The following is a 22,500-nucleotide window of genomic DNA, read 5'->3' as shown; positions in this document are numbered from 1 at the left end:
TTCATCAGTAGTCTCTTTCAGTATATCTGCTTTTCAGTACTTTTATCCTATGGGATTAAACTATTTGATCAGTACTCTTACCTTGTGGACGTTAAGGTGATAACGAACATTCATAGTATATGTTACGATGTTTAAAATTCAGATTCAACCAATATTTCTTTTGATCTATCAGTTTCAATGTGCTTATATTTATACATTATTATTTGTTAAATCTTCCTTGCCTCATTCCAGTCACGGGAAGGTAATAACTCGAAATTATTCTTAGGTAGCTGTGACTAAGGTAGTCTGTTTTGCTGTTACATAGTCTAAACTTGTTGTTAGCTGATGATTTTGTCTCTTTTGCAGATGGTTCTTGGTGGGAATTTCTTGCTCCTGGATTGCTTAAAGGTAACCTTCAAGGTGAGATATTATAAAATATCGGGACCCCATAACAAATTCCTGCGTCATTTATTTCCATGGTCTATGTTTAACGCTTTAAGTACCCATGTGCATTTCTCTTAGTGAACTATTCTATTCAATAAAATAGCTTCTGAGCCGTTTGCTCTACCGAGATTCCGATTCGTTGTTATAGTCCATTCCTGATGTAGTGAGGACTTCTTTGCATAGGAATTATAGGTTTTTTACATCTATAAAAATGTTGAAATTTCAAATAAAACTGAAATTTCCTTAAGTCTATTAATGTCCACTTTAAAGAATCACGTGTATTTCAGAGGTCTAAAGCGATATTTTTTACAATGCAACAATTTGTATTAAAAATTCTTGCTTTGCTATTTAATTTTTTTAATATTTATTGCTCTCAATTTTTCAATGAGTGCATCGTACCAAACGTTACTTATCTTGTTCAAATCGGGTATAGTTTTCACCTGACTGTATTCATCTGTAGATTTTCTTAATAAGGCATAAATTATTCTTATCTTACCACTATAAATGGACGACTGAACTCACCAAATTTTATTCTAGTGTCTTTGGTAATGAGCTAGAGTTTCTTTTTGACATGTTTAAAATGTGATGTGTAGAGCTCCAGATAGTGTTCAAAGAAAACCCGAGATAAGTTGTTAGGTTTATGATTTCAGTAACACCATATTTTATAAGGAGATATAATAACCGGATTAGCGAGAAAACAAATACAGCAGGAGAATTTTTGAAAATGTATTGTTAGATTTATCGGAGAGTTTATCTCTTGTGAAATTACTGAACAGCATTTACAGGTAAACGTGGGGTTTCATACATTTGTAAAACTGTCATAATAATCTACCTGCGTAACAAACTATCAGAATCACGGCTCTAACGTTCCTTACGGTTTCTTTGTTATCATTTTGTTTAATAAGTAGCTACTCTAAACATCTCCATATATCCTTTGGCGGTATAATGACTTTGTAAAAATATCAAATAGCGTTTTGTATACATTGAACTATATTTCGAAAGTCGGATGAAGTGCCGTCTAACCATACTAAAGGTGATCTATGAGCATGCCTAACGGCATGAGGAACACACTGGTTTCAAGATATTTGTACTATTTCCTCTCCTTGCGATTTATTAGTGATGTTGTTAAAACATCAAGAAATTAAAGGCTTCATACGTTTCTTTCATGTTGTTTGCCTAGGCAACTTTTTGATAATTTCCTGCTGTTCATTTATTATATTATGTTCTGGTTTGGAAAATTCTTCCTGTATATTTGTCCTAAACGGTTGTCGTTTACATCTGTATCTTATACTTGTTCAAGAATATCATCATCCCATATCACTGCTAGGTTGTCAAAAATAGTTTCAGTGTTAGAAATATTTTGAGCTTCGGATCAATTGCCATTGACCATTAGATACTCGCCCGCGCTATCCTACTTTAGTATCAGCAGTATAACAGTCTAATTCTAAGTTTCTGTTAGCAGTGATGTTGTTATAGTATTATCGTTAATTTTTGTTGAAGTTTTGTTGAATTTGAGAATTCTATGATATGGATAAGTTTATATTTATAAGCCAGTTTGCTTCTTTGTGGAGAAGTTGTGTACTCAAATCAAATTGTGGGCGTTTTATATTCCATAAAATTTAGACTCATTTAATTAAGATGGTAAGGACAGTTATTACTATTGCTATTGTAATAAATCTTCCATTTACTCTTTGATAGTAATGTAATTTCAGCAAGATGACGCTGGCACAGAGGATGTTTCGGTAGAGAATATACATAAGTTTATCCATAGATGAAACTTTTTTAATTAAGATAAATAGGTTAGCATTATTATCTTTGAGCATACATAGATTGCAATATATGATGAGTTTAGGTTATTTCTTCTATTTAATGTTGAAATAAATTTCTGTAATCTTAGGTTCACTTTCCAGATTGGCACTTTCGTGGATATGAACACACATACATACACTCACACACACACACACACACACACACACACACACACACACACACACACACACACACACACACACACACACACACACGCGCGCACGCACACACACACACACACGCAAACACACACACTACACACATATATACAGAGAGGCAATTGTGCAGATAGAAAAATTAAATGCATCAAAAATATTAAATATATTAAATATATTTGTTTGTGTATGAAATACAAAGTATTTATATATGTCTACATGCAAAAGAGACAGAAAGCAAGACTAAAAGACATCGGAGTCTAACTTTGAATCTTTTGAAGCACTACTAATTGTCTTCCATACGGTTTCTTTTGCCGAACCACTAAGTTACGGGAACGTAAACACGCCAGCATCGGTTCTGAAGCAATGCACACACACACACACACACACACACACACATACACACACATACACACACTCTTTCACACACACATACACACACAGACACACATACATACATACAAATAAATAAATAAATATTCTTTTACTCCTTTCAGCTATGCAGCTGCGGTCATGCTGGACCATCACTACGGTCTTTCTGATTTCCTTAGTTTGGGGCGTTTCACGTCACCACTTCTGTATGTGCCTTTCTCTCAGCTGTTGGCCCATTTGGTGTATAAGGGAGTTTGGTTCTGCTGCCCTCGTCTGCACCTCATGTCGGGATTTTGGTTCATCCGGTATTGTGGAGAGGAGGATGTCTAGTTCCTTATTGAAGACATCTACTTCCACCTTATGCAGGTTTCTTAAATTTTATGGTGGGGCATTGAAGAGCTGTAATCCTATTGCAGTATCTGTTCCTGAATTTAGATGGAGTAGATGGTACCTTTGGTACAATACAATGGTGGCCGGTTCTGGAATATATATAACACTCAATGCGAAAATGAAGAACTAGACCCTGTAGAGTTTTCGATATGTAGTTTATTGCATGTTTCTCATGCATTCACTTCAGGGAGTAAAGCTGTAGTTTTTCAGCCTTTCCCTGTAGCTCATCCGCTGTACTGTTTCAATCTCTTTAGCGTAGTGGCGTTGGACTGTCTCAAGCTCCGCGGTTAGCTTGGCACTGTGTGGTGACCATAACCGGGAGCAGTAGTCCAGGTAGCTGGGAACAAATGTTCTCCACAGGGTCAACATATTTTGTTAGTCACTTGTCTTGAAGGACCTCAGTATCCATCCTACCTGTTGTCTGAACATTGCTGTCATCTTGGTAATGTGCATATAAAATGATGCGTCACTGCATATACTGATCCCCAAGTTTTTCACTGTCTGTGCCTTTGGTTCCTGTATATTCAGGCTGTAGTGCATTCGTGAGTTAATAGTGCAGTGCTTAAAATTTTTTCGCATTAAACTGTATACTGTTTATTTCGGCCCACTTGTACATCAAATTCAGGTCCCGCTGTAAGCTTGCGACACCATCTTGGTTTATTATTGCGTGTGATAATTTTGTATCTTAGGCATAGCTAGTGACAGTGGCTGTCCGAATGACCGTGGGCATGTCTAAGAGGGCTATTATGAACGGTAATGGCCCCATAACAGTTCCCGGAAGGGAGACACTATTTGAGATTTGAGTTTCCTCAGAAAGGACACCATTTGCTGCAACTACCTGACTTCTGTCTTTAAGGAAGTCACGCAGCCACTCCCCCAGTTTACCAGCAACGCCAAGGTCTCATAGCTTATGACATATCATGTCATGATCTACCTTATCAAACGCCTTTGCAAAGGCAAGGTACATCACGATGACACCCGAATGGTCAACCAGCTGTTTCAAAATTCAGTACAAGTGCTGTAGGAGTTGTATGAGGCAGCTTCTTCCTGGATGGAAGCCATGCTGTGTATTGTCCAGTAGGTAATTTCTTCTAGGAACATTATCATCTTGTTTCTGATGATTCGTGCCATGACTTTACTTATATGTGAGGTCAGAGAGATTGGCCTGTAGTAGGGCATATAATAAATAATTTCATATTCACTACGATCTTTAAACAAATTCCACTGGCAACCAGAAGGAATAGTAATGGATTGAATATTAAGAGAACCGTAAATAGAAATCAATCCCTAAACTGCAGGCTTGCAAAGCACATTCGTTATCCATGCACTCATACCTTCGCCTTTAAATCTTAAATCTCTGTGCCGATATCAATATCAAATTTTTTTATATATAGGTCATTATGAAACCTACCATTATGAGAAAACTATCGTTTACTTTCAACGTATTCACACAATCACCGATAATATTAACACCGTCACTAAATCGATCACCATTTTCAAAAACTACTTTTTTATCTATTTTGTAAAGTTTTAAATTTTCGTTTTACTCTTTCGATAATTTCATATTGAAACTTAAAGAAGAAATATCAACGTTGACGATGTTAAAAACATATTAGCAATTATTACTCTTTGACCCCATATTTGACTTAGTACTCATTTTGAGATGTTCTAGATTGGCTCTGTCTAACAAAATACCAAGATCTAATATAACTTGCCAGTCTCCAGTTAAAACAACAGTCCTCATGCCATTGGTCACTTCGATTGACGTTGTTTTTGTGATACCCAGCAACAACAGTTACACTGTTTTACATACTGGCTTCAAATTTTGGCACATGGCCAAAAAGTGCTGGGTACGAGGTAAGTCGATTATTGACCAGCTGGTACTTATTTTATCGACCCCGTAGGGTAAAAGGCACACAATGACCTCGACGGAATTAGAACATAGAATGTAAAGACAGACGAAATGCCGCTAAGCACTTAGACATATGTCCTTCAAGAGACGGAGTTTCGATATCAAAGAGGTAAAAATCTACGATGTCGAATTGAAAGGAGTTTGAAACTGCTTTGTTCTCGATACCGCGGAAACATTGAATGAGAGCGATGAAGCAAGCCTATTGTATCAACCCTGTGGCCCTTCTTATGTCAGAGTTGACGTCATCGAGAATACAATGTCTCTCTAAGTCTTTGATGCACTAATTAACCTGCATCTAGGTTTAGAGGGAAAGTTACCTTGTGAGCCTTAATCGTGATATGGACAGGCGAGTGGCGAGGCGATGAGAAAAAACAACTACCTTAGTGAGGATGACTACTTTTTCGTCTCCGTATTTTTGTTGCTGTACTTTGTGATGCTGGTTTTCTTCTATGTTGTTAAAAAGGAGTCTTTGTGGGTAGAGATATTTGTTTCATAAATGTCCTTTGTTTGGTCAACCAGGAAGAATAAAAACTAATGTTTGAAGTGTTTCATGTCATTGTTCAAGGTATATTGAAATGAGCTCGGATGATGCCGCAATCTTACCTTTTTTGATGATGTTAATCAAGTTCTAATAAAGTTTTCAATGCCTGTCAACGAAGGATGTCATCTGGGTGATTTGGATAAGAATCTTTTCACGGATGTACTATGCGACGGCTCACGGAAAATGTTCAGTGCATAAATTTAATTACACTTTCCGCCTTCTAATTGATCTGTGTCAGCTTCTTCGGTGGTACGTTTTCCAGCTCGTATAGAGGCTATCGTCTTTCTGTAATCTGTTATACAAGGTAAGCTGTCTGTACAGAGATTACTTCTCCGCATTTGGTAACTCACCGATCCAGCTGACCCACCAATCACATACACGTCAAGCACCATGCACGCACTCTGATATAGTAAGTGACATTCAGCTAATGTCATCACAGTAACCAATGCGGGTAAGGTAATCTTTGGAATAAAGAGCCATTTTCCTTTTCTTCAATCTGTTTCCGAATATCAGAGCAGATGATTGTGCTTTCACTGCCAGGAAACTTTAACTCCAGCTATATGTGTTGAGAGGAGTGCTATTTCTGTTTTCTGTTTGTTTGCTCACGCACTCGCATAATACATACATACATACATACATACATACATACATACATGCATACATACATAAGCAATTGTCCGAGAATGTCATAACGGGTTATCTACCGATGAGACATGATGTAGCTAAGCCACTCTATAATGAAATATGTCGGAAGGATAATACCGAGTACAAAGAAATAAGAATCCACAATACGGTAGAAGCCCTGGCCACTCATAATAAGAAAGGAATAGTAGTGGAATGTGCCAGTGAAGACCTCAATAAAATGTAAGCACAACAAACCTGATATAATGATTTGTGATAGAGGACAAACTGTGCACAGTTATAGAAATTAGCTGCTCAGCGGATGTTAACATAAAGCTGAAGATCAGTGAAAATTAGAATACCTATGCTGAACTATTGAGAAATCTTTTGTTACTCTATCCAGTTTACAAGTCTAGGTTTGTACCTGTAATTATTGGGGCCCTGAGATTTGTAACATACTGCTTAAATACCAATCTTCTCGAAACCAAAAAGGAGAAAGCTAATTCGAAGATTTCGGATCCAATCCATCAATGGAACAGTAAAAATCTGTAAAACTTTCGAGAAGTTTATCATTTAAATATATATGAGCATGTCTAGTTATGCAACTACATGCATGAGGTTACATTCAAAAGCATACAAATCTGCACATACATACATACATGTATGTGTGCACGCATGGTGCACATACATGCGTGAGTGTGTGAGGGTGTGTGTGAGGGTATGCGTGTGAGTGTGCGCGCGCATGTGGTGTACAATGTATGTATGTATGTATGTATGTATGTATGTATGTATGTATGTATGTATGTATGTATGTATGTAATTATAGCACTGGACAGAGGAAACTATTTAAAAGTGTTAGAACGTAATTCCCCATGTTCCATTGTCAATGGAATGATGTGAAACGGCAACAATAACAGGAGATAATTAAAAAATAGAATCTGTAGCACTAAATAGCTTGAAAAATCGTAGTTCTTCTGCAAAATAATCGATTATTGCAGGGATTAAAGCTTGTAGTGGAGAGGGCCATTTAAGTTTCACCTTTAATTCATAAATTTCACGGATAGTAAGTGATGTTTTTATATACAAATATAAAACCCTAGCAATAATTTCTATACCAATATCGTGCATAGTTTCATTCGAAAAGTGACGCAATATCCGGTAATGCCTAATTAAGTATGCATGTTATCGTCCGGTTACTTGTAAACATGCACAAACATCCTGTAAAAAAAACGACGGCTCAAGCAACAACGAAATGTTCAAAGAACCTCATGTAATTGATACATCTACTTAATAAAAGAGAAAATTTTGCTATGTATTCGTCGACATAGGCAGTGTATTTACGGTTGACTACAACGATAAGTTGGTGTCACATGTAAACAAGCTGTTGTATACACAAAGCATAAAGGAGAGCAACATACAATACAATGTTGCCAATCCGGAAACAATCATAGAAAACATAGCTCATTAAAAGATAAAACAACAAAGAAACACCTCATTAAAAATAACAAACATGCTGTCAAAATATAAATATCTACATCGAGGAATCAGCAAGCTGTCAGTGTTGCAGATGGCTGAAGAATAAGGTTTCGGTCTATCGCATAATATATTGTGTCACCCGTGGTTCACAGTCTACCTTTCTGTCTGTCTGTCTGTCTGTCTGTCTGTCTGTCTATCTGTCTATCTATTTATCTATCTATCTATAAATATATTACACGCGCGCGAACATGAATGTGTGTGTTTTGTATTCCTTTTATTATCTTATTACTTGCTTCAGTCATTTGGCTGCCATGCAGGGATGTGCCTTGAAGTGTTTATAGGGACAATTTGGTCCCTGTACTTATTCTATCGGTTTCTTTTGCCGAACAGCTAGTTTACGAGGACGTAAACACCAACAACGCATAACAAGCGGTGGAGAGAAACTAACGGAAACAGAAAAAAACACACTCATATATACATAAATGTATGCATGTATATGTGTGTCTGTGTGTATGTGTGTGTGTGTGTATGTGTGTGTGTATGTGTGTGTGTGTTTCTTTCAGTGTCAGTCTGCCAAATGCACTCACATGACTTTGATCAATCCGGGGTCATACTAGAAGGTACTCACCCAAGAAGCTATAGAGTGGGACTGAACAAGAGAGCATATAGTTTGGAAGCACAACACTGCCCTACATGCGACGTACACAGAGACACACACGCACACACCCACACACACATACGCACACACACGCACGCACACACACACACACGCACACACATGCATGCACACACACACGCACATATATATATATATATACATACATACGTATATATATATATATATATAGGTGTAGGATTGGCTGTGTGGTAAGTACCTTGCTTACGAACCACATGGTTCCAGGTTCAGTCCCACTGCGTGGTACCTTGGGCAAGTGTCTTCTATAGCTTCGAGCCAACCAAAGCCTTGTGAGTGGATTTGGTAGACGGAAACTGAAAGAAGCCCATCGTATATATGTATATATATGCATGTGTGTGTGTCCGTGTTTGTCCCCCCAACATCGCTTGACAACCGATGCTGGTATGTTTACTACCTCGTAACTTAGCGGTTTGGCAAAACAGACCGATAGAATAAGTACTAGGCTTACAAAGAATATGTCCTGGGGTCGATTTGTTTGACTAAAGGCGGTACTCCAGCATGGCCACAGTCATACGACTGAAACAAGTAAAAAGAGAATATATATGCATACATACAATCATATACATATATGTACACATATCAATATACGGTCTTTTTTATACATAGCTTGTTTACATGCAAATATTTACAGTTATTGTTGTTTGCTTTGTTGCTTAGTTGGTTAGCACCACGTCCGCAATAATTGATCAGATTTATAAGCAAAGGCTTCCTAAACATGTCAAACCAGTTCTTTGCTTTATTATTTTTGTATGACCACGACTGCATTATTTGCATTTGTTTTTCAAAACAGTTAAGTAGGATATGAAAAAAATTTGATTGCTATATCTTGCAGGTAGGGTTATGTGTTGAGGCTCATTTGTTGGTTCGTAAGTACTAGTATCAATACTGTATAATCGATTGTCGCGGGTTATTTCGCTTAATGATACAGATCGCTTAATCAAAATTTAAGAGGTACATGGATCAATTGTTTCTCACGGCTCGCAAGCCACTTTTCTCTTTAAAGGTAGCGATCTGGCAGAATCGTTAGCATGCCGGGTGAAATTCGACCATCTTCATGTTATAGGATCAAATTCCGCCGAGATCGACATTATCTTTTATCCTTTCGAGTTGATAAGATAAGTACTAGTTGAGTACTGGAGTCGATACAATCGACTTCTCACCTTGTGCCAATATTTGAAATCAATATTGTAAAATCAACGGATGTTTTGTCTGCTGGTATTGGTTGGTCAAAGACCCAAAGGTGTATGCACATGTATGCATACACTCTCATGCAAAATCAGATACTAATATGCAAGTATATACACACAAATACTTTCACATTGGAGACGCGGATAATAGTACAATCAAAACAATGTAGACCTCATATAAATGTATGAATGAGGGGATTCTACGTTCAATCATGTCTCATTCCGTTTTTATAGACTGTGTGTGATTTGAAGAAAATTTAGTAATATTTTCAAGCAAGACAACAAAAATACTGGGGTTGAATATAACAAGAACAATAATTGATTAGATTATGTTCATTATAAATTAAATATTATTCATTAAATCGGAGAGAAAAGTCAAATTTGCTCATATAGTTAGTCAACTAGAAACTGTCTGATGAGAAGTTAATTTTAAATACATAAATTTGGAGGTAAAACTACATTTATTATCTGCTTAAATTGGTTTGCATCGGGGAATGTTGGACCAGATGCTGTTACCTGAAATTTCATTTTTGTAAAAGTGTTAAGTTCCTTTTTATCCAACTAGTTCAGCACACATCATACTGTTTCGGGATACTGTAAAGAGAGTGCGCAAAGTGGAACGTCACGAGTTTGAATGTTTGACGAAATAAATACACATAGTAATGATGTTATGACATTTGTTGTAGTTAGATATCATGTTCAATCGACTTTACTTCAGCTTGTAACTGAAAGATAACAAGTAATTTTGAGACTTGGTGTAAATAATAATTCTAGTTAAGTTGTTTTTCGCCATTCGTTTGACCCTTTGTTATTTCTAGTAATGATTTTTTGTTTCAGGATCAGTTCAGAATGTCGGACAGTCCAAAAGATCTTCGGGCAGATTCTTTGGAATCTCCTTCTCGCATGTGGCTATGCGCTAGTTGCGGCAAGCGTATAATGGACCGCTATTATATGATGGTTGCTGAGCGCCAGTGGCATGCCTCTTGTCTTAAATGCTGTGAGTGCAAGTTGAGGCTCGATTCTTATTTAACATGCTTCGCCCGTAACGGCAACCTCTACTGCAAGGAAGATTATTATAGGTGAGTATTTATGTCATCACTTTTATAATTTTTTCCAGAACAAATTCTAATGTTTTCGATACATTTTGTGACAAATATTCATTCATCATCAAACAACAACCTCAACAATTATGCAAATACACAAATACTTCAATAAATAACATGACTAAAAAATTGTATTAACGTCGTATTTCGAACATCTAGTAATGGGGACCAAATCTCACTCAAATCACCTTCAACTGGCTAAAAGGTGGAGGGACACATTAGATAAAATATTTTCGAAACTGTACGAGGCGTAAATACGAACAACATAAAAATAATAGTAATCGTTTCTTATTTAGTCACAGGGGCTAGACATTTTGAGGGGCAAGGTTTAGTCGATTATATTGATGAAATACTTGGGTAGTACATTATTTTATCGATTTCGAAAGGCTGAAAAGCATTGTAGACCTCAACTTGCCACTTACATGAACCCAGTGTTCAACTGACATTTATTGTTAGGACCCGGAAAGAATGAATGGCAATGCCCAGCCTGGAAGAATTTGTACTCGGAACTTAAAGCCGAAAGAAATCACGCTAAGCCTTTCGTCCGGCACAGTAGCAATTCTGTCAGCTCATGTCCCTTAGTGGCTGTCAATATGTGCATCTCTGATCACAATCAGAAGTAGTGGGGAAGGATCATAGCCATGTGTTGAGAGGAATTATTTGGGTTTTGGATAATTCACCTCCGGAAACATGGCTGTTTTGTCCAACTTCCTTAAACAACCCTTATTCAGAGACCTTTTAAGCTGATCCCCACCTGCATGGCCATGCGTTGTGTCTCTTGATGTGAGATCATATGCATATATGGCTCTGATGCATGTGTCTGGTGTACCCTTATCCGACGGGTAGTCATAATGGGCATACTGGGCTTTGTATATCTCATCCCAGTGTCATTTTAATGGCATGAACTACTCTCCTGATAGTGAACAGCTGACACCGTAGTATAACTTCAGCGTTAAGAAGCTGTGCAAAGAAACAAACAATAATAATAATGGTTTGAAATGTTGCCATAAGAGTAGCAATTTTGGGGACAGGGGATGAGTCGATTACATCGACCCCAATGTTCAACTGGTACTTATTTTATCTACAGAACAAAAAAAAACAGAAAATATTTTCATGGGAATAAATCTACCACACTAGGAAAAATGTACATTAGCCTTGGTTGTCTCTATAAAAGAAACCACTGGTAGTTGTGACGCCTCAATACTACAGTCTTCCGAAGGAGGGTAATGGCAAATAAAATTCGTCACATCTGCTTTTATGAAACCTGGAACTCGAATGAAGGTCTTCACACAGTAAATGATCCACTGATAAAAGATTAGGAGAAAATGAACTCAAAACGGCAATAGAACAGTAATGGAATGCGATTACAGAAGCAAGTCTCTTAAAATGGGATACCTGAAAAGAATGCATAAAGTTTGAACAGAGAAAGATCTATTCCTTCTCACGGAACAATTCTGCACCAAACAATTTTAATCGTGAAAGCAGTGGTTATCCTAGTTGCAACTAGAGGAGATCTAGTGAACAAGTGTGAACGTGACTACTCTAAACACGAAGAAAATAAAAGCAGAACAAGTAAAAGGATTAGCACAGAAACCAATAAAATCTCACAAAAGAAACAGTTGCTCGAATGAAGGTAAATTATACATTAAGGAGGGAAAGACAGTTACAGAGGAAGAAAAGAGATCCCTACTCCACCTGAATAAGGCTGGAAATAGCGAAAGTAAGAGCCCTAAAAAAAATCGAAAGACGAAAACTATATAAAGAAGCAGAAAAGATGGACGAACTGTTTGTGAAAATCTAGAACGAAAACGTAAGAGATATAAATGACCTTCTCTTTTACACAGCCTCTGTCCCTGTGTAAAATATTCGGGTTAAAATGAAAGTTAAACAAAGGGCAAAGTCAAATAATGCAACAACCATAGGAAAGAATAGTAATAGAAGAGTTTTTTTAAAAATCAGATAACAATTGAGAACAAATCAGTACCAGTAGAACATACTCTTCAAGCACAAGGAAATTTTATAAACAACTGAACGATGAAGAGGAACATGAGATAATTGATACGCCAGATACTAAAGTAGCAAGGAAATTCTGGGTAGAAATCTGGAGCAAAGAAAAAAGGGAACATAATATAAAAACAGAGTATTGGCGAGAATTTAAAAGAGAAATGGAAGCTGGAATGACACAAGGAAAAATAAGAATTATGGGTAAGAACGTCAAAGCGGTGATCAAGAAAAGACTAAACTGAGAAGCACCCAGACCAGATAGTGTCAAGGGCTTCTGGTTCAAGAATATCCCTTGTATACCCAGTTATATACGACTGCTATTTTACTAACTCCTTGGAAAATAGAATACCAACATGGATGACTAAAGGAAGGGTAGTACTGTCACAGAAGTTCCAAGAATAAAGTGGAGATGTCAGCAATTATAAACCCATTACTTGCTTACCATTTTCTTGGAAACTTTTAACTGACCTCATAGCAGATGAAGAATATAATTTTCTGGGAAAGGAGAATCTGTTGTCAGAGAAAAAAATATTGGAAGAAATCAATCGGAACTGCTATTTACAGATAGATTATAAAATGAGGTACTAATAAGGAGGAAAAATTTGGCTGTTGGATTACAAGAAGGCCTACGACAAAGTCCCACACAATTGGCTCTTGGTGTGTATAAGGAAGCTTGGAGTGAATGAGAAAATAAATAACTTTTTGGAGAAAGCAATATGAGAAGATTTGATAAGTGGAAATGAATCATTAGGCAACGTGAAAATACTGAGGGGCATTTTCCAAGGAGACTCGCTCTCTCCATTATTCTTAGACGTTGCACTAAAATATCTGACAAGTATACTGAGAAAATTGAGACCTGCTATGAGTTTACATAATTCAAAATGAGAATAAATTACCTACTTTATATGGATGACATCAATCTTTATACAAAAAAATGAGACAGAGCTAAATTCTTTGATATAGACAGTGAGAGTAAAGATATTAAAATGGGGGTACGTAAGTGCGCAGTACTGATCATAAAGAGAGGCTGTAAGTTAAATTCTGATGTCATAAAGTTATCACAAGGCAAAATCTTTAGACCGCTGGGGAATAATGAGGGCTACAAATATCTAGGAATGCTGCGAGGCGATAGTATAATGAGAAGAGAAATGAGAAATAAAGTTACTACAATAAAGAGTACTAGAGAAGAATTAGGGAGAATTAGAGAGGCGCTCGAAAGAAAATTAATCGGAAAGAGCATCATTAAAATCATAAATACATGGCCTATGCGAGTACTGAGATACTCTGCTCCTTTTCTGAAATGGTCCGAAGTCGAACTACAGAATTTGAATAGAGCTGGAATTCTGCTCACAATGCACAATGCACTCCACCCAATATCACCTGACTCTACCTACTAAGAAAGGAAGGAAGAAGAGGATTACTAAACGTAGAAAACATTGTTAATACTGCAATACTTGGTGGCTAAAACAGTAGGAGAATTCAAAAAGAGGTGGAAGAACAACGTAACAAGCAAATGGAAAGAAATGGAAGTACACGGCCTATTCATGCAACAAACCAAAAATGTTGGAAGCAAATATCTCTGGTTCTGGTTGACGGAAGGGAACTTGAAACGAGAGAACGAAATGCAAATTATAGCCGGTCAGAAATAAAACGTTAGAACAAATCTGATAAAGGCAAAAATGTGTTGCAGTGACATTCAGTTAATGTTGTTGATGATGTGGCGAATTTTGGGAGCGGTGTTTCTATGGTTCTTGTTGCTATTACTTTCATTGTTGTGTTGCTACTTTTGTTGCAGTAGATACTGCTTCCAGTCTCATAACTAGTGCTGCAATCACTGTTGCCACGGTTTCATGCTATTGCTTTAGATGGTGTTGGTCTTTGTATTTTGGTTGCTTCTGTTGTTGCAGGTGTTTAAAGTTGTGTTGTTGGCAGTACAGGAGGATTCCTTTCAAATGTCATCTGCTGCTGATGAGAGCAGAAAGTTTTGCGCTGATCTGTTGTAGCATTGAGGCCTTCTTAATTCCATTATTACCTGCTCTTCGTGGATTTCTATTAGGGCGGAGATTTTGTCAAGTCTCGGATTTTATAAGAATCAAAACCTCCAATACCATCCCAACACAATTTATTTTTCAGAATCTTTTTATTTCAAGTATCGTGATAAGATCTTCCAATCCACACATTTCACCACCCACGTAACAGCGTACATATATATATATATAAATATATATGTGTGTGTGTGTGTGTGTGTGTGTGTGTGTGTGTGTGTGTGTGTGTGTGTGTGTGTATGTGTGTGTGTGTGTGTGCGTGTGTGTGTGTTACGCATCTATGCGTATATATATACGTAGGCATACAAAATTCTATTCAAAATTAGTCGGTTTATTAAAACCATTTTTTCCTTTATAATATATCAATTCCGAAGAATTCTCATCACATCTATTTCGGATACTGCAATAGCCACTAACTGAAGATGATTTTCGTAAAAGTATAGAAACGGTGTAACTAATAAAAAAGAAACTTACATTCATGACCTACTCTTGCATGGCGTTGTGTGTGGAAGTGAAGCTTTAAACGACCTCCTTTTGCGAATCAATTTTATTCCACCTTCTCCTTGAGGGTATGATGAACGTCTTATAACGAACAGCCAGTTTCCTTCCTCTATAAATCTGATAGTTTCCTCTACACTATGCATAACAAACTAGTGTATCTGTAAACAAAACTGTTAGTTTGTTGAAGACTAACGAGAGTCTGAAACTATGTGGAAAAAATATTTATTTTCTATAGAAAGATTTCGAAGTAGAGATTACATTGCTGCTATTCTGATGTGGCCACGTGATAGTTAACAATTTTGGCACGACATAAAACTCTACTAATTTCTACATCCTCCATAAAACTCTCATAATTTAAAAAGTTACTACACCACTGTTAAATGACTATTAATAACATTACAGCATTTATTTTATTTGGAATACCATCACATATTTAACGTAACTGCCGCATCTATAATGAATCCGTCCATCATCTATGACACTCAATTACCTCCTGAGTCATAAAATTGTCAGATTCCTGATATTTTACTCAAATCCTCTTCATAAAATGTCGACATTTGTTGTAAAATAATGCACTAAAGTTATCCTCTTTTTCACTGAGGAAGAAGTTAATTCAGTTCTCAGAAATTAAGATCTGGTTTCCTTTTTTTTTACATTAATTTTACATATAAATGATGATGATGCTGCTGCTGCTGCTGCTGATGATGATGATGATGATGATGATGATGATGGTGTTGGTGTTGGTGGTGGTGGTGGTGGTGGTGGTGGTGATGATAGCAACAACAACAATAATAGTAATAAGCCTTGGGTATGAAATGAAACTACATTCGGTTGTGGCGTCACAACATGGGAAGAACAAGGTTACTCTTAACCACAATTACCATGAGCTCACCGTTGGGCAAAGTGCTGTACCTGTAAGCCCAAGCAGTGACCTAGAAATACCAGTTGGAGTCTAGAGGGGTTAAGTCTATCTCATGGGTGGAGATAGGCAACTCCTCTAGAGAAGGTGTCTCAATAAAAACACCGATGGTTGTGTTACCGCAACACCAATATTCCTATGATGAAAATGTCAAATACAAAGATAAAAAACAATGGAGTGAACGAGACAGACACAAGAAACAGTGTATACCAGATTAGGTGTGGACTCTGGGACCCTTTGCTAGCAACCCCACTAGTGATGGCGCCACGATAACAATACCTATTTCTTTACTACCCACAAGGGGCTAAACACAGAGGGGACAAACAAGGACAGACAGACGGATTAAGCCGATTACATCGACCCCGGAGCACAAGGGGTACTTATTTTATCGACCCCGAAAGGATGAAAGGCAAAGTCGACCTCGGCGGAATTTGAACTCAGAACGTAAATGGCAGACGAAATACCGCTAAGCATTTCGTCCAGCGTGCTAACGTTTCTGCCAGCTCGCCGATGTCTGCACAAACTAACAATTGCTACCTCTAAATGAGTGATGTCAAAATTAAATAATAACCAGAACTGCGCTAACTGGACTGCAGCTGTTAACAGTGAAGGTGTGGCACACGGCAGGCAGGGAGTATCTGATTAAGATCTGGGAGGTTGTCATCAAGCTAGTTATTGATCTAGACTAAAATCACAATCAAAAGTACAAAAGAAAAAGATTGAAATGGGGAAAAGATGTAAACAAAATAGTAATACAATGCTGACTAAGAAGTGAGCCAAATAAAAGAGGCTTCATGAATCAAATGAAAAGAATATGGGACGAAAAAGGAGGTGTTGAAGCATCCGGCCAGCAACTGATAGACCAAGGAACGATTGGATTACGGTAGTAGAGATTGAAGGAATTCAGAGAAAGATTTAAAAAAAGCAGAAGGAAAGTGAGACAGTAGTAGGAGAAAGCGGTTATGAAGGGGTAAGGGATGAAGAACATGGAAAAGGTGGAAATTGCAGAGTATGAGAGAATACTAATAAAGGGACTAATGAAGACTTTCTAGTTGTACAAGTAACAGTAAGTACAGCACAGGACTTGAATAATAAAGAGATTGAGATTTTTGAAAGGTTGCGAGGTAAAATGTTTGAAGGATACAATGAAGTACCATCAAATGGACGGAAAGAAATGCGAGGAGAGTAACAGGCAAAGTAAATGAAATTTTAAGCTTGATTAAAACAGAAAACATCAGTGAAATAAGCCAAATAATCATAGCTGCTGCTAATGTAATATAGCAGACTACAAGAGAAAAACTGAAGATATAAAAGGAAATGAAAAGAAAAACCAAACTGGTGGAAGATAATACGAATGAAGCTGGAAAAGACACGAAAAGAATAGTGACAATTGAATAGGATAATGAGAAGGCTCAAAAATAAGGTAATAATCAGAAAATTGAATGGACAGTACAGGTTAGAAAGGGGTGAAACCAAATAGCACATAAAGAATTGACACAAAAAGTGACAACATTGAAGGCCAAATTCAAAATATATAATGTTAGATGCATAAGTTTCAAACAGAGCAGACAGTTCCAATAACATAGAGAGCGTCTTTTTGAGGTAGGTCAACACCAGGACCTGATTCCAGTTGCAGGGAGGGCTGTGGTATAGGCCAGTGAGACATAAAGACAGCGCGGACTGGCTAACAAAGCTGGAAAAACAACTTGCAACTGTACCAAGACAAAAAAACGTCACAGTTAATCTATATACAGTGAGACAGAGGTTTTGTAAAATATCAAATTGGAAAGGGCCGGGCCCGGACGGAGTATAAGGCTATTGGATAATCGTTGCGCAACTGGATGACTGCCTGCAGCAAGACCACGTCTCTGCCTGCATGACAAGTGGACGAACGCTGCTATACCTCAAGTATAGGAACTTGATAGGAACTTGGCATCAAATTTTTGACCTATAACTTGTTTACCACTTATGTGGAAGTTTATGACCCGTGAATTGGAAAGTCCAACAAAATGTTACATTTCTCCGACTCTAGTACACATTGGACTCGATAATTGTACCATGTGTTTCCAGCTTCAGATCCCCATTTCTAGTAAAATTTCTAGTTTAAAACTTTTACCACCTGGTCGTGCCTTCATTTCTTATATTCTTCATGTGCTAACTTGTGGCATTCTGCTGTAACGTGTACCACTGTCTCGTTCCAAGTACCACAGGCTCTACGTTTTTCTGACACATTCTCTCCTTGTATATTTTTTCTCAAGTTGTTTGTTTTTATCGCTTGATCTTGGACTGCTACAGTTAGACTCTCTGTTTCTTTTTTTAATTGCCCCTTTTTTTAACTAAGACCAAGATATTGTTCTGCATACATCTTCATTGGCTCTCCAAATGTGGCAATGTAGAAGTGTTCTTCAAACTGTCTGGCGTACTCTCTGTGTATTTTATTCTTGTCCTTTCATGTAACGATAGAACAAATGTAACGATAGAACATCTCCAAAAATCAGCACTGCTTGGGACTGCAAAAGTCCTCTGCTGGGTTCTTGAAGCATGACCACTAAAAATTGTCACTTTAGTCTGCTGGCTGTGGACATCGGATACTTTCCATCACACCTAGGAAAATAAGCTGTGGATTTTCATCGAATGATATTGGGTTGTCCGGAAAGATCGTGCCGATTTTTAAAGGAAAGAAAAAGGTCAATAATTACTTGCCATTACATTTTTAATCAACCAAATACGAACCATTTTGTTGCACAATGCGTCTCCATTTTTCCTTTAAGTGGAAAATACCCTCTTCGCAGAATTGAGGTGGTTTCATGGCAAAGAATTCATCGAGGTATCTTTTTACGTCATCCAAGGAATGGAAATTTTTACAATTAAGACTATACTGCGGAGACCTGAATAAGTGGAAATCCGAAGGAGCAAAATCTGGTGAATATGGAGGATGCGTAACACATCCCAGCCGAGCTGCAGTAATTTTTGTCTGGTTCTTAAATAAACGTGCGGTCTTGCATTATCATGTTGGAAAACCACACCTTCCTGTTGGCCAATTCTGGACGTTTCTCTTGAATTGCTGCTTTTAACTCGTCCAGTTGTCAGCAGTAATTCTCAGAATTAATTGTCTGGTTACTTGGGAGAAGTTCATAGAACAGAATTCCTTTAAAATCCCACCAGGCAGAAAGTAAGACTTTTTTAGGGTGAAGACCCGCTTTTGGGGTGGCTAATGTTGGTTAATGTTTAACTTCATGTTTAACTTGGGGGTTAAACAACAGTAACTAAATAATTTATAATTCTTCCGTTGATCTTGCATTTCACCGAACGAATTTCTTTTGTATTATTTCTCCTTACACACTACATGAGATCCAGTAACGAAATTTATTACTGTGCAATTCACTGCATCGTGGGAACATCACTGAAGCCTTCGAATGTATATCATTTTTCCAATTTTATCCTCTGTGACGGACATGCTCTGGTTTTACACTGTACACACATTAGTTGAATTTAATATTGCAAGCTGTAAAGTAGTTTTTTTATACTGGTCAATTTTGTCATCGTGGCAGCTAGTTATATGAATTCGGTCGACCAATATGCTAATAGTTACTGAAGGTAGTTTAGATGCGAACTATTCAAGAAACTGATAAATTCTTGATAAGTACACCGGAGAAGAAGCTGAGTCGATAATAGCTGAGACTTACAGGTGTATGGGTGGTTGCTTTCCGTTACTTGTAGACTCCTGACTACTTTACTGGAGAATTTCTTGTTCTCTTTAATCTTTATGATGTGTAGGCGCAACTCACAGCTATTGCTAATGATCGTTTAATTCATAAATGATTCATAACGTTGCGGAGCAGGTTTCAAATCCCTCTTTGAGATTATTCCATAATATAAATGTTGAAACCGTAGTTGAGGTTCAATTAATTTTATTACATCTCTGCCAAAGCACTCTAGATATAAATGAAATGAACATTTGCTGTCAGTATTTCATTCTTCTACTGCAACCATAGTTGATCTGAAGTAATTCCTAGATGCTCATACGTATCACATACAATATATATCAATACGAATACTGAATCGTACTAATTATAAAACCAATTGTTTGCAAATCAATGAAAGGTAAAGAATATCTAGGCGGGAAATACAGAAATAAAGAACAGCTTGGCATCAATTGCTACATTTTGGTTGGCTGTCACTGGGAACTGAATACAATTGTTCATTGAATTGGAAGTATGCGCGTGATTTCTTTCAAAGCACAGACACTGCTTCACAGACAAGTAACAATTCCAGCACTTTGAGATCTACGGCAACACGACCGATACAGAGTTACACATCAGAGATACCAATGAACTAATGACACCAGGATTTTACGCAGTTATTAACAAGTGAACAATATCAATACACACACATACACACAATCATACATACATACATACATACATATATATATATATATATATATATATATATATATATATGCTTCTATGCATGAATATATATATATATATATACATGTATATATATATATGTATATATATATATACATATACATCTGTCTGCATGTATGAATTTGTAAACATATATATATATACATAATAATACTAAGTATGTGTATATATATATGTATTAATTTATCTCTCTCTCTCTATATATATATATGTATATATGGTCGTATGCACATGTGTGTGCATGTATATCCTTTAAATGTATTCTCTACACTTTGAGCAATAAGATTAATGACTGCCTTCATTAAATGAAAACAGTCTTTAGTTAGAAACAACAACTAATATATTTATCTGAAATATCTTTATTGCTTCTGTCTTTAGGATTTCACTGACAATTGTTTGAATGTAGAATCATATAAATCCTCATACGTGACAAAATGAAATGTCTGTGTGATATGTCACTGAGTATGCATAAATGTGAAAAGAAACTGTAAAAGGAGAAAAACATATTCGAGGGAAGAGAAAAGTTCGTGTGACAAACAGCTAAATGTGATAGGTGACAGCGATATAAAACTTTTTACAATAAAAAATTGAGAAGGAAGTAGAGAGAGAATGAGGGAAAAGAGTGGGAGATGGTGATAAAGCGAGAGAGAAAAAGAGTGAGTGAGAGAGAAAGAGAATGCGTGTGTGAGAGAGAGAGAGAGAAAGAGAGAGAGAGAGAGAGAGAGAGAGAGAGAGAAACACAGAAGATCAATGAAGTTGCAGCATGAAATATCATATCACACCAAAAGCGTTAAAGAAAATGCCATTTGACCAACGGTCAAAAGCACAGTTTTTGTTTTGCTATTTTGTTGATCTTATGTATACGTTTTCTACGCCGCCATGGCTGCAACTTCGTTTTCCTATTATTTATCTTTTCTTACGCTTGTTTCACTCAGTAGACTGTAGCTAGACGGAGGTGGAGTGTGCAACGCCTTGAAAAATTTTAGTCGAACGAGTCAACCCCAGGACTATTTTTTCTTTTAAAAACCTGGCAATTATTCTAACATTTTCTTTTGCCGAACTATTGTGTTACGGGGAAATAAACGTACCAACCCTGATTGTCAAGCGGTGATTTGGGATATAAAGGAACACTCCGTCGTTTATGACGACGAGGGTCCCAGCTGATACGATCAACGGAACGGCCTGCTCATGAAATTAACGTGCAGGTGACTAAGCAATCCAGAGACACGTGTACCCCTAACGTAGTTCTCAGGGAGATTCAGCGTGACATAGAGCGTGACAAAGCCGGCCATTTGAAATACAGGTACAACTCATTTTTGCCAGCTGAGTAGACTGGAGCAAGGTGAAATAAAGTGTCTTGCTCAAGGACACAACGCGTCGCAGGGAATCGAACTCACGACCTATATATATCCCAAAGGCGCGTGGTTTCGGGTACGCTTGACAACTGATGTTGCTATGTTTCCGTCCCCTCAACTTAGCTGTTCTACATAAGACAATGGTAGAATAAGTACTAGGCTTACAAAGAATAAGTCCTGGGTCGATTTGGTCGACTAAAGGCGGTGCTCCAGCATGGCCGCACTGAAATGACTGAAGCAAGTCAAAGAATATATATATATATATATATATATATATATATATATATATATATATATAAACCGAAGATAATCAATCTTTCAACCAAACCTCTTTCTAACATAAAAATTGACATCCTCTCAAAAGGGCTCAAATTTACACCAACTCCACGCAGAGCCAACCTAAATGAAATCAAGGATAATATAACAGAATTTTGCAGAAAATTAAGACTAGCAGAAGCATCAACCAGTTTCAATACTGAAGATGAATCACTAGTCAAGAACAAAAGTGAACACATCCCCCACAGAGGAAGAAATAAAAATCTTGATGAATTCTGTAA

At 37.1% G+C, this 22,500-nt stretch overlaps 1 protein-coding gene across 14 annotated transcripts in view; it reads left to right on the top strand.

Moving 5' to 3' along the window:
- LOC115213959 (LIM/homeobox protein Lhx9-like) overlaps nt 1-22,500 on the top strand; it is a 274,665-nt gene that overhangs the window by 129,227 nt on the left and 122,938 nt on the right. For 8 of the 14 annotated variants that reach the window (XM_036501774.1, XM_036501778.1, XM_036501791.1 and 5 more), the window contains 2 exons: nt 346-399; nt 10,421-10,662. In XM_036501774.1, coding sequence (XP_036357667.1) covers nt 346-399; nt 10,421-10,662 — 296 coding nt within the window. The remainder of the gene's footprint in view (nt 1-345; nt 400-10,420; nt 10,663-22,500) is intronic. The other 6 variants (XM_036501792.1, XM_029782981.2, XM_036501795.1 and 3 more) reach the window with 1 other exon arrangement.

This window comes from Octopus sinensis, linkage group LG1 (genome assembly GCF_006345805.1).
Source record: "Octopus sinensis linkage group LG1, ASM634580v1, whole genome shotgun sequence".
Lineage (NCBI taxonomy): Eukaryota > Metazoa > Mollusca > Cephalopoda > Octopoda > Octopodidae > Octopus > Octopus sinensis.
This window is presented reverse-complemented; position numbering and strand designations above follow the sequence as displayed.